At 38.9% G+C, this 13,189-nt stretch overlaps 2 protein-coding genes across 2 annotated transcripts; one reads left to right on the plus strand and one right to left on the minus strand.

The window, feature by feature from the left end:
* Nucleotides 1–611: 611 nt before the first annotated feature.
* LOC121268299 (zinc finger protein 4-like) lies at nt 612–1,238 on the minus strand. The gene has a single exon (XM_041172514.1). It carries the CDS (start codon nt 1,236–1,238, stop codon nt 612–614), a length of 627 nt encoding a protein of 208 aa, XP_041028448.1.
* Nucleotides 1,239–11,034: 9,796 nt separating this feature from the next.
* LOC121254841 (pentatricopeptide repeat-containing protein ELI1, chloroplastic) lies at nt 11,035–13,028 on the plus strand. Its single transcript, XM_041155025.1, has one exon. It carries the CDS (start codon nt 11,118–11,120, stop codon nt 12,987–12,989), a length of 1,872 nt encoding a protein of 623 aa, XP_041010959.1. The 5' UTR covers nt 11,035–11,117; the 3' UTR covers nt 12,990–13,028.
* Nucleotides 13,029–13,189: the final 161 nt, after the last annotated feature.

Below are 13,189 nucleotides of genomic sequence, written 5' to 3' on the forward strand. Positions count from 1 at the left end.
GGTATTGGTCGTTGGCTTGGTGTTTAGGTTTTTTTGAGGTTTGGGTTTTGATCTTTCTTGAATATTTGTAACTCTCAGGTCTCTAATTGTAATTACGGTTTTCTTTCGTTATAAGTAAGGGCTATCAATAAAATTGGAATACTATTTTTTTTTTAAATATATATAGGTTTTTTTTTTTTATATATATGGAGAGGGGGAATTCGATTCTTAATTTTCTTAGTGAGAAACCAATATGTTGCCATTGTTCCAAATGATTCTTGCTATATATAGGCTTTGTTACCCAAAGGAATGTTGTTAATATCTGCCAACAAATTCATGAGTTTGCACTGCAAATGCATCTCATTTTCAATGCATGATCATGATCATAGGGATCTGTCCTTCAATTGATGAATTATAGGCGCGCGTTACAATGATAAGGTAATGATAACAATAAAATTGAATTGATGACATCTGATTCTATCAACTTTTAAGATAAATCCCCTACTCCTAAAAGTTGGTATGTGTTTGATGGATCGATCATGATGAACATAAGATAAAAAATACAAGAAGGATGAGATTAAAGGACATGAACATACATTAATAAGATACAACTAGAAGCAAAATTCTAAGTATTACAGCCGAAGATCCAAGTCAAGCTTATTATGTACATCCGAATGATCCGATGGTTGTTGATCTGGCAATTTGTCCATGCGGAAGCTTCCTGGCCAGATCAAATCCATCTTTTCTTCTACCATGAAAGGTGTCAATGGCGTCCCAAACCCTGCGTTGGCATCGCTAAATCTAGCGACCATGGCAGACCCTTCTCTACTCATGTGCTTGCCCACAAGCGAATGGGGCTGGACGCCCAGTGATCGAGCCGCCGTTAGAGGACGATTATTGAAAGGAAACCCCATTGTCGTCATCATCATCCTTTGAGACTGGTACCTTTTTGCAGCTCCTCTTTCTCTTTTGTGTGCGTTTTGGTGGCCACCCAAGGCTTGCGAACTGTAAAACTTCCTCCCGCAGAAGTTACATGAGAAAACCTTGTTACAGCTTGCTGGTTTTGAAGACTGGGAATGATCAGAATTATCTCCAACTGTTGTGAAGGACTCGTTGTTTCTGTTGAGACCTAAACTCAACAATTCCCCCAAGTTCTCATGATCAGCAGCTGTTTCATGATCATATTCACTGTCTTTGGATTCGAAATCTTGGCTGTTTTTCGGTATCTCGTTTAGTACTTCTTCCTCCTGGAAAGTCATGGCAGCTGAAAAGCTTTCAATCTAGCTAGCTAGCTAGCTGAGAGGTATGAATAATTAAGAAGTTTTAAGGTACAGAGGCTTGAATAAGTGGGGGTGCTTGTTCTTTAATAGCTAGGGATGGGATAATCCAAGGATAAAGGGTAGAAAGAGAGGTACCATACATGATAAAGGGGAAGGGGAGTTGCAATTCTGGAGTGTTGAGTATTATCTCAATTATCTCTGGTGCTCCCACCGGGTTGTAGTGATGCCTAATTCTTTGTGGGCAATGCTTATGTCATCTAATAGTGTTGTCCATATCAAGCTTAGGATTCCCTCGTGATCTTTTTCTTTTACCTCTCTTGTGGCGTTGTAGCAATAATCAACTCCATTATTCTACTTGAATTGATATCTAATAGCAGTTTAACTGTTGACAATGCCACTATATAGAATAAACCTCGATGAAATAAGAAAGCATCATTGTCCTTTCTTCTCCGGCCTCTCCCTCCCTCAATTATGCTATCCTTAATTAAGTCGGTATGTAAACACGCCACTTATTGCGAGGCTGTTATAGTTTAACTCTCTTTGCAAAATTATATGTATCATGATTGGGTCGACATGGTACCCAACCAAAGAGTATGCTGCTCTGCAAACATTAATGGACCACTCCATGCATGCATGTGTTAAACTCCAAACTTTTGAGCATCATGATACTAGTTTTGGCACACTAGTGCCCTTTCTCTCTGTGTACCCTTTCTCTCTTCTAAAAACCTAAACATGCTGCCACCCTCATCCACCCTAGAATGGAGAGTGACTTCTCACCGCCAGCATAGATAGTTTCGACGGGCCCCGGCGACTTCGTCGGGGGTTGTTCGGTTTAGACTGTCTCTCCAGCGACCTAGTTTCTTTGCAAAACTTGTTTTTGTTGTGTTTAAAGAGGCAAACTCAACCAGCATTCCTGGGCTCCCACCACATCCACCGCCATAAAAAGCTTCTATGGGCTCCGGCGAACCCATTCAGGGACCTCCAACGTCGGTCCCCCTCCGATGACCGTATTTTTTAACCGCGTTCAGACATCTTTAGTTTTCTCTACGTACATCCTTAGTTTTCTCCGTACATTTCCATTTGATGATGGTAAACACCCTCTTGGGTGGTACATGACAGGTTTCACGACTATTTTTGGGGGTTGTCGTCCTCAGTATAGGTTATTCTATGGAGTTGGTCATAGAATCTAAATCCTTTACACCGGTGAAGGAGGGGAGCATCTTGGTCATTACTGAAAGGAGTCAAATGGTGATATCTAAGTTGGTTTTGGGTTCCACAACAATACAGTGGTTGGATAAGGCCATGGATGCATGCACAAAGGATGAGAAACAGAATTTCTTCTCCACTGTCCGGGAAGGTAGTCGCAGTTTCACGGCACATCGCTACTCGAATGCTCGAGGACATTATATGGCGGTGGAGGAGTATGGTGATGGTGGGAGGAGAAATTTTATTTTCATTCTTGAGAAGGGGGACAGTGGTTGGAGAAGGATGGAGGAGGTGTTGCGTGATTTTTCCTTCGGCAAGAGAATAGCTCACAGGGAGGTGTTGCTAATGGATCAGTTTCGTGGGTGTCATTTTGGGAGTGAGAAATTGGAGTTGAATCATAAAGACCCAAGTTCATCCTTGGTGGTGAGGATCTTATGTGGCAACTCTGAAGACGGGTCATGCTTCGGGGGGTCAGAGTGAGGGGGGGGTCTGCAAATCACGCCTTAGAACCAGCTTATCGAGATGCACATTCTTTAAAGGAGATGGAAACCCAACTTGTCGAGTTGAAGGCATTGATAGCTTTCTTCTCTACGAAAATATACCTGCTTTCACCTGGAGGCAACAAGGTTGTAATAAACAAGATATGCCCGAATTCTTTTAACTCTGATAAAGGAAAATGAAAAATCAGATTCGACCTTATCCCTATAACTAGATCCAGGAGAGTATGGCGGGTCAAAAGGAAATTTGGATTATTTGAAGCGGGGTCTACATCGGGTATTGGCATAGAGACATCAGTAATGGAATGTCATTTGCCTCATATAACACAGGATAGACCGATAGTCGATATTACACCCTTGGTCCCCGAAGAAACTATAGCTCCTTCGTCGGAGTTGAAGGAAAATGATGTACTGCTGATGTCTGAAGGAGATGTAGGATCTGTTATCATCCCAGAGGTGAAGAGACTTGCTGTCACCCCAGAATCTCTAATGGGGACACTAATACTATTGGAGAGAGCTAATGAAGTTGCTGAAGAACCAATGAGTTTGGTGTTGGTGCCTTGTGTAAAGGAATGTCTAGAATCGTGAGTGCAGTTAGATATTGTGTCTAGGGATAATGTTGCTCTTCTGGTCTCTCTTCCTCCAATAGCGGATTGGATTCTGCTTAAAGTTAACAAAATTTAGCAGTTCGTGGGAATTTCACATGAAGAATGTGAAGACCAATTTAAAGAACTAATCGCTGCGATTGAGGCAAGCCACGTACTTGAAACCAAATCAAGTTTCAATAAAAGCAGGGAGTTACATCGTCTTTATTGGGCAATCAACTACGACGTTAAATGTGGTAGCTCAACTAGAGGGAAGTCCAAAGGAGGGTATTGTGAAGACGAGAAACAATGAGTTGGGGTCGGGCTTGAAGTATTTTGAGTTGTTTTTTTACAGGCTTTTTGAGTCATTAGGGGCTTCTAATATGGACAAGGTATTTTCTTATATATATTTAGTGTACTTAGTTACTCCTTTTGATATATATAATATTTTTACTTATAAAAAGAAAAAATTGTCTAGAGTCATAATTGCTCAGGTAGACATAGGAAGAGAGATGGACTCACTTATGCAATTGTTTATACATGAATATGCTGTGCATGCAGCATGCAGTAATGGCATTGAACAAATAAACCTTACATGGACCTTATTTGTTTATTCAAGTATATATACTATATATATATATATATATATATTATATTTTTTCATCAAATGTCTCAAAATTCTTATATCATGGGGGTCTGCAGCTAGTAATATATAAGTTTCAAATTAAGCATAGAGTTTTGCTCTTGTTTCCACATCATCCACTGGTGCCATTGAATAGAAACTAAATAATATTTACAATAGATTAAACCTAAAGTTATTAAATGAAAAAGAATAAATGTTCTCATCACTTACTATTTACTACCCCACACTCCACATGTACTTTATGTGGCAAACTGAGTTTACTAACAAGTGAACCGGCTCTTGTCCAACCCCTCTATGAGAGAGAGCTGGAGAGGAGAGAGAGAGGCCGATGAGAGCTGAGAGAGAGAGAGAGAGAGAGAGGTCGAAGAGAGAGAGAGAGAGCTAGATGAGGTCGAAGAGAGAGGGAAAGCTTCAGGAGAGAGAGAGAGAGAGAGAGAGAGAGAGAGAGGTCGAAGGTGATGGGTCTGACAAAAAAAAAAAAGTCGGGTGTGAGAGTGAATAATGGCTGATGTATAGCAAAACTCAATGAAAAATAACACAATTAATTTAGCTCACTAATTTCCATGTAAAGTTTGTTGTGATCTTTTTAGCTTTCCGGCCTGCATGTGTCTTTTTGGTAGTCTCAACTCTATGTATGCTATTTTAATTATGCATAATACTTTGTATTTATTTAAGGTTATAGCTATCTTTGCACATCTCGTGAATTCATTAATTGTAATGTAAAAGAAAGAAACATGTCTCAAAATAGTGAGCTATATATCCTATCCATATGCAGTGATGTGGAGCAGGAGAAGTGCACTGAAACCACTTGCTCTTTATTCCCAGAAATCAGAATCTTGTCGTTCTAATTTAACTTTATTGTTTCAAGTCTTGGAGAGTGGGAAAAAAAAAAAAAAAAGGGTTTCCCCCCACGTAGTAGGGTACGTGATGAAGGCAGCTGTGATAATGAAGCTTCATTATGATAAAATAGTTGTGGTGTTGGATTGATGAGTCAGATCGTGGAAATTAGAGTTGTCATATCAATTGGTATCATATTGTGCCAAAAATAGTAGGAAGAAAAGTGAAGAATAAAAAACACTGCTGATATTTTCAGTTTATGTGATCAATTGTTCGAGCTTTAATAGTTGCATGTAGAGAGAGATAGAGAGAGATCTTTGTTCCTCCTAGGTTAAGACTTGGAGTACAACTATATTTGTAAGTGGTACATACACCTCTTTTAGTCTACAATCACTTGAAAATTGTGAGCTTGAGTTCTAATACTTTTATTTTTATTGTTACTCGCATAGATTCATTATAAGAAAATTACTTATTTGTGATCAATTATTTCTTACGAAAATGACTATTTTCTATTAAAATGAGTTTGTTTTCGTTGTAAATAGTTATTATCATCACAAATAATCCGTCACAAATGCTAATGCTTGCGTTTCTTGTTAATATTTTTTGGACAATGTTAAATGATTAATAAATACTATAGGATCTACTTCATATGTTTATAATTTATCTGGCATGAGGCTTTCAAGTTCACGTAAGAACTTGAATTAATATTGATTGTTTGTTAGAGATTTAAATCTTTTTGTTTGCAGGAGGAGAGAGTCCTCATTATACATAATTCTCTCTTTCACATTCAACAAACTTCTCTCTTTCATACGTAGCGGTCCAATAGTGCCAGTTGTAGCATCTTTAAACAAATGGCTATAAAAGGGAAAAGTGGAAAATAATAATTAGGTAATGCTCAGCATTCAATATATATATGTACAAATAACGAAGCAACATTGCCATCTAGCCTTTTTTAGAAAAAAGGCAATGCATGGTTTGCATTTCCATTGGTGAATATATGCATATCTACTCACAGTTTTATCCGGGTATATCAAATTAGAGAAATGGTATTTGCAGCGGTGAGTGTACAAGCGCTACGCAATTACTTAAAAAAAAGTAAATAAATATGGGACCTGCATGAAAAGAAAAGTAATTTTTTAATAGTAGACCCTACTCTTTTTCAAAACGACTGCATGACGCTTGCACACTTTACGACTATATGTAACATTACCCGTCAAATTAAGATAAAAGAATGCATGCAATTTGTTCCCATAGATCCAAGCAAGCCAAGCCCCAGTTATGGATGCCAACCCAAGTGCTGATTCGATTGGAGGAAGGAAATATGCCTCTCAGCTTGGCATTTTGCTATGACCACGCACTCATGCAAACCTAACCAATTACTAAGATGCAAACCTAACCAATTACTAAGATTTCTGCCCCACTGCCCCCAAGAAGAAGAAGGGAAAAAAAAAAAAAAAAACAGTTCCTTGTGGTTTCAATGCACGTACCCAAGAATCCCCCCCCCAAGTAAAACTTTTGTTGGCTTATTCTGATATATTCTTGAGGTACTACTATTTGGTGGAATGTCATATTCTTGAGAATATGAGGAGCTTTGTTCATGAGGTCAATTTCATGAAAACGACCTCACTCTATCCTTGGCATCCTTGTCCTTTTTTGGATCTGGTTCCCACAGAAACAGACAATCGGTCCCTCAAGAAAATTTATCCTTTATTTGGTGTTCCAAAAACCTTTCAAAACTAGATTATCAGTATTTTTTTTTTGATTATTGCAAGACTATCAGCAAAACAAGTAGGAGAATATTGTACCCTCTCATCCAATCTCACACATAATGCCCTTGAACATATTTCACTTTAAGTTTCAAATAGACAAGTTCTATGCAAGTTCTTGTAAAAAAATAGACTCTACATTAAAAAAGTGTAAAAAAAATTATTCTTTATTAGTGAGACTCACTTTTTTACAAAGTAATTATATAAAACTTGTATATTTATAATTTGTACCCATCATTACTCTTCTCATACTGCTAAAAGTACATCACATGGAGCTCTTTGAAGTGAAAAACGCCAAAAAAAAAAAAAAAAGGAGTACCAAAACAATAAAAGAATGTTGTACCATCTCATCTAAGGAAAAATCTAATTGTAAGCGATTCTGCACACTAATACGCGCACCCATTCAATATGATTGGTTAGAAAATAAATTTTATTGAAAATAATGCTAATTTGAATTTAGAATATGAATGCAACAACATTAGTACGCAGATTAGTACGCAAATTTGCTTGTAAATAACAAAACTCCTCATCTAATTTCTCGGTACGTACGTATTACACTTTTGCAAGCAGCTTATGTACATCAAAGGAACGATTTTAGGAGTGAGAAACGTCAAATTCTCGTTTCATTCCACATTAAGAGTCGTGAAAAGGGGCTAATCTTAACGTTTTGAAAATTGAAACGCCTTATCAATAAAACATGGGAAGTGTCCGAGTACAGACGAGTGGCTGAAAACAACTAGGAGCATGCTTGCCTCCTTTCTCTCAACTTCATGATTCTGATTGAAAGAGAAGCACATCACCATGGAAGACCCATATTTTGTCGCAACGTCTGAAATGAAGGGAGACAGGACATTGGAGAGGGAAAAGTAAGTGCGGGACAGAGTGCCTGGCGGGGTTCTAACACCTGCATGTGCTTAAGAATAATAGCACTTTAGTGTACATTAGCACTAACTCTTAACCCATTCTGAGCCCCGTTCCTCCGTATCAGACTACATTTTACCAATAGTTACTTCTCCATCTCATACCTTGAACCAGGAAGCCGATCCGATTCATATTCATCCCCAAAGAATAGTTACCCACCTAAATTAAGTAAGAATATAGGCATAAGAAATTCTGCCCCGGACAACGCTGCAAGATAACCTGTGTCTAGATCCAAAGCCATGCCATTATGACCAACCTGCATGCATCTTTCTTTTTTCTCATTTTTGAGCAATGTACATGAATTCAGGAAACGTTTCGTTCTATGAACAGGTTTGATTCAGCAATGGTTAAGCACCAATACAAATATTTTGTAAGAAATGTGAAATAGTAGTTTATTAACACCATCCATGACTTAGAAGTGGCATTCAAGTGAGGGTAATTGACATGCACGAGCAAACCAAAGAAAGTCAGATACCTAAAATTTCATATGCTCATCACAACAATAGAAGTGTTTCCCCAAAAACAAAACTACATTTGGCATGTGAACCATTTCTTTCCACCAGTTCAACGACATTGCATTAAATTCCTGGTTCTAACTAGGGCTCAATAATTTAATTCCAAAACCTTCCACTGCTGCTGAATATCCAACCTAAAATTTACCAATAAAGTCAAACGAATGGCAGCCAATGATAGAATTTGCAATAATATATCACAAAACTTGTATGAGTTCATACTCCTAGCCAAGGGCCTGTGCACTCCTGGGATTAGTCGGGATGTTTTTCTTAGACATCCGGTGCCAATAAAAAAAAAAAAAAAAAAAAATCTTCTGTGAGTTCATAATAAAAAGCATGAGCCCTTTGTCCAAAGAGCAGGACCGTTTTAGAACCCATCTAATTGAAAACGCCCTTAAAGTACTCCCAATATTCTCCATGAAGATAAGAATGGCATTCTTATGCCAAAAGATATAGCACCGGTGTGCAGAACCAACAGTCTATTCAAGTACCTACAACACAGGAAAAGATCAGAGCATTGATCAGCAGAAGGAATCCATATAATTCCAGTTACATGCAAGCATCTTCACCAGTACCTAGATGTAATTAGGCTTCATGAGCTGTTTGTATACTTCTGGTATACTCTGTTACTATCGTTATTTCAATAAAATTTACTTTTACCTATTAAAAGAAAAAAAAAAAACTGCTCCTCTACCAGTAAAAAAGTTCAAGTTATCAAGGAAGCTAGGATTATAGTTAGTTAAGATTGAAGTCAAATACCACAGCTATTCATTTTGTACACAAGGTTGAAATCGTATTCCTAATTCTAAAGATTTGAGCACAAATATCTTAATAAGAAGATTTCGAAGATATTTAGGAAAATGAATATGATCAATCATTTTTGGGTGCTTCGGGCAACCGGGGTCAACATTATCAACTCCATCTCATTCAATTCGTTAAAACCACTTCCCACCTATTTAGTTCCTACCAAGAAAAAAACAATTCCCTCTTGTCAGGCTCAACTTTAAAAAAAAAATTAAAAACAAAAGAGCAAATAAAAACTCACTAAGGGGTTCTCACTTCCAATATCTAGAAGGAGACACCAATTTTCACTTATAGAAGTTTATAGACTTCTAAAACCAAGTCGACCAATAGCTCCTGGCAAGCTGTCCCTAATGACCAATTGTACCATCCGGCTTGTTCTATTATATGTTCATATATCTACGAATGGTGGCTAATTACACAGAGCCCCATCTCTATTGTTGATAAAATAATCAATAAAAATCCCATATTTCTGGCATCATGGCTCTCAGAATTACTAATGGAAGACATGCAAAAAAGAAAAAAGAATTGCATTTCCTGCAAAATAAAGTAGATCATTCAGCTAATGCAACCGAACAATTCCCCCATACCACTCAGTAATCTCAAAAACGGGGCTAAGGATTTTCTTCATTGCATGTAAAATAAACCTAACATTACAACAGCCACAAATTGAGTAAGCCCACCGAAGCCAACTCTTACACTAACAAGTCTAACAGAGACACATTTAAACAATACCTAACCCGGAAAATCTTAATACTTCTCAATGATAATTCATTCTTGCAGAAGATACCAACATTTTGTAGAATAAATTGGTAAATACATGAACATGTTTATCCGAAATTGTAATCCATCGTTATAATCCTAATAACACATACAATTCGTTGCACATTCATGTATATATGTATGTATAATACCAAAAAGACTCAACGAAAAGGGAAAATGAGCGAGCGACCCTGGAAATTACGAACCCTGAGACAACTCGCAGAAAGCGCGCGCTTGGATGGAAATGTGTGAAGTGAGACGAGCGACGGCGAGAGCGCTGTGCAGCGGCACCAGCGATTGAATGCACCCCATCTCTCCCGCCATGGTCCTTCCGATTCACAACAAGGTAAGAACATTATCGATTTTTTCTTTTTGGGTTTCAACTAAAAAAGACAAGCCGAGAGGAGAGAGTGGGAGACCCACCTGGCAGTGGAGAAGATTGGGCGGCGGTGGGGCCGAGGTGGAACCGGAGGCCGGAGGAGGCCGGGTAGGGATGATGCAGAGGAGGATGAGCGTCGGATTGGGGAGGAACTGCCGGTAGAGAGCAGAGATCTCGAAAGAGATCCGGGGCTCCAAGCCATTGTTTTCGACTCCGAGACCCGAGTTGAGTGAATCCCCCCCAGCTGCAAGGGTTTAAAGGGATGGGATTCTTAAACCCTAGAGTAGTCTAGATTCAGGGCCCAGCTGCACAAAGTCCAGCCCAATATCTCTCGTGGATTACGGAAAGCCCATCTTATTATGGTTGAGATATAGGTGCAAATAACGGCAATGAATATGTTGGCCAGCTCATTTTCTTATTTTTAAGTATCATTTACCGTATCGAGTTGAGATGAGATGAATTAAAATAAAAAATAAAAATTAAATAAAATATTATTTTTTAATATTATTATTTTTTTAAATTTAAAAATATTAAATTATTTATTATATTTTATGTGAGAATTTTAAAAAAATTATAATAATAATAATAATATGAGATGAAACACTTCTAATATTCAAACGAGGGAGGCCAAAAAATATTAAAAACTGTCGTGATAATTGTTGGGAGTAAGTTATTATCCAGATTTTAAAACTTTTTTAAAAAAATTAATAAATGATATCATGTAAACATCTCCGTCATCTTGTTACATTAAAAAAAAAATTATAAGTAATAATATCCCTTTTTAATATAGCAGCTAACGATATTAACCAAAAAAAAAAAAATTCCTCTTATCAATCACTATTTATCATTCTACATCCTATATCTCTTCACAATCTAGAGTCATAAAACACGAATCGCCAGCGCCAAATGTTCGGAAAACCTTTAAGATAGAAAAACCCGGTAACACAATCATGTCTTCAACCCCACTTTTCACCACCCCACGGCCACCACCGTCCACCACCACTACTCATCAATCCCCAGCAGTAGACAGACTCGCTTTCCTTGTCGACAAGTCTAAATCCATCAACCACCTTCTCCAAGTCCATGCCGTCCTCCTCCGCCATGGCCTCCACCATCACCCCGTCTTGAACTTCAAGCTTCAGCGTGCTTACTCCTCTATTGGTCGCCTCGACTATTCTCTAGCCCTTTTCGAACGTACCCATAACCGGAATGTGTTCTTCTGGACAGCCATTGTTCATGGCCACGCACAACGTGGTCTGCACGACCAAGCACTCTTCTACTACGCACAAATGCTGATTCATGATGTCGAACCCAATTGCTTCACCTTCTCTTCGCTCTTGAAATCCTGCCCGGTTGAACCTGGAAAGGCCCTTCATTCCCAAACGATCAGACTCGGGTTTGATTCGGATTCGTATGTTAGGACGGGCCTCGTTGATGTTTATGCTAGAGGGGGGGATCTGGTGTCCGCGCAACAGCTATTTGATACTATGCCTGAGAAGAGTTTGGTTTCTTTGACGGCTATGATTACATGTTATGCCAAGCACGGGGAGCTTGACAAGGCCCGAGTATTGTTCGAAGACATGGTGGACAGGGATGTGGTTTGTTGGAATGCGATCATTGATGGGTATGCTCAAAATGGGATGCCAAATGAGGCTTTGTTATTGTTTAGACAGATGTTGGCAGCGAGAGTTAAGCCTAACGAAGTGACTGTACTGGCTGCACTCTCTGCTTGTGGGCAGCTTGGAGCTTTGGAGTCTGGTAGATGGCTTCATTCTTATATTGAGAATAATAGGATTGACGTCAATGTTCATGTGGGTACCGCGTTGGTTGATATGTATAGCAAGTGTGGTAGTTTGGAGGATGGGCGTTTAGTTTTTGATAGGATCAAAGACAAGGATGTCGTGGCTTGGAACTCAATGATTGTAGGGTATGCAATGCATGGATTTAGCCGAGATGCTTTGCGGTTGTTTCATGAAATGTGTGCAGTTGGACACCACCCTTCTGCTATAACTTTCATTGGCATGTTGAGCGCTTGTAGCCATGCCGGTTTGATCAGCGAGGGATGGAGATTTTTCAATTCAATGAAAGATGTATATGGGATTGAACCTAAGATTGAGCACTATGGGTGTATGGTAAATCTTCTTGGCCGTGCTGGCCATTTAAATGAAGCATATTTGCTTGTCAAAGGCATGAAGACTGAGCCGGATCCTGTCTTATGGGGCACTTTGCTAGGGGCTTGCAGGCTCCATGGTAAGATTGCTTTGGGAGAGGAAATTGCAGAGTATCTGGTTGGCAAGAATCTTGCAAATTCAGGAACATATATTCTGCTTTCAAACATATATGCGGCCACCGGCAACTGGCAGGGGGTGGCAAGGGTGAGGACCTTGATGAAACTTAGTGGGGTCCAGAAGGAGCCTGGATGCAGCTCAATTGAAGTGAATAATATGGTGCACGAGTTTCTTGCCGGAGATAGGAGACACCCAAAAAGCAAGGAAATCTACATGATGTTAGACGAGATAAATAATTGGCTCAGAGCGCACGGTCACGCCCCACACACAGAAATAGTGCTACATGATCTTGGGGAGAGAGAAAAAGAGCAATCCCTTGAAGTTCACAGTGAGAAGCTAGCTATTGCTTTTGGGCTCATCAGTACTCAACCAGGAAGTACAATCAAGATTGTAAAGAACCTTCGGGTATGTCTGGACTGTCATGCTGTGACAAAGTTGATTTCAAAAATCACCGGACGTAAGATTGTAATGAGGGATCGAAACCGATTTCACCACTTTGTGAACGGTTCATGTTCTTGTGGTGATTACTGGTGAAGTGGAATATATCCATCTCAACAGCTCGTTTAGAAGACTGTCTCTGCTTTATTCAAATGAGTTCTGCCATTTACAAGTATGCAGGATCTAAAACAATTGTAAAAATATTTAAAACAAGCATTTTATATTAGCCGATGTAATTGACTTCCACGTTAGTGATAATATTTTATGTGCCAATATGCAGATTTTCAACTGGATTA

Source organism: Juglans microcarpa x Juglans regia, chromosome 1D (assembly GCF_004785595.1).
Source record: "Juglans microcarpa x Juglans regia isolate MS1-56 chromosome 1D, Jm3101_v1.0, whole genome shotgun sequence".
Taxonomy (NCBI): Eukaryota; Viridiplantae; Streptophyta; class Magnoliopsida; order Fagales; family Juglandaceae; genus Juglans; species Juglans microcarpa x Juglans regia.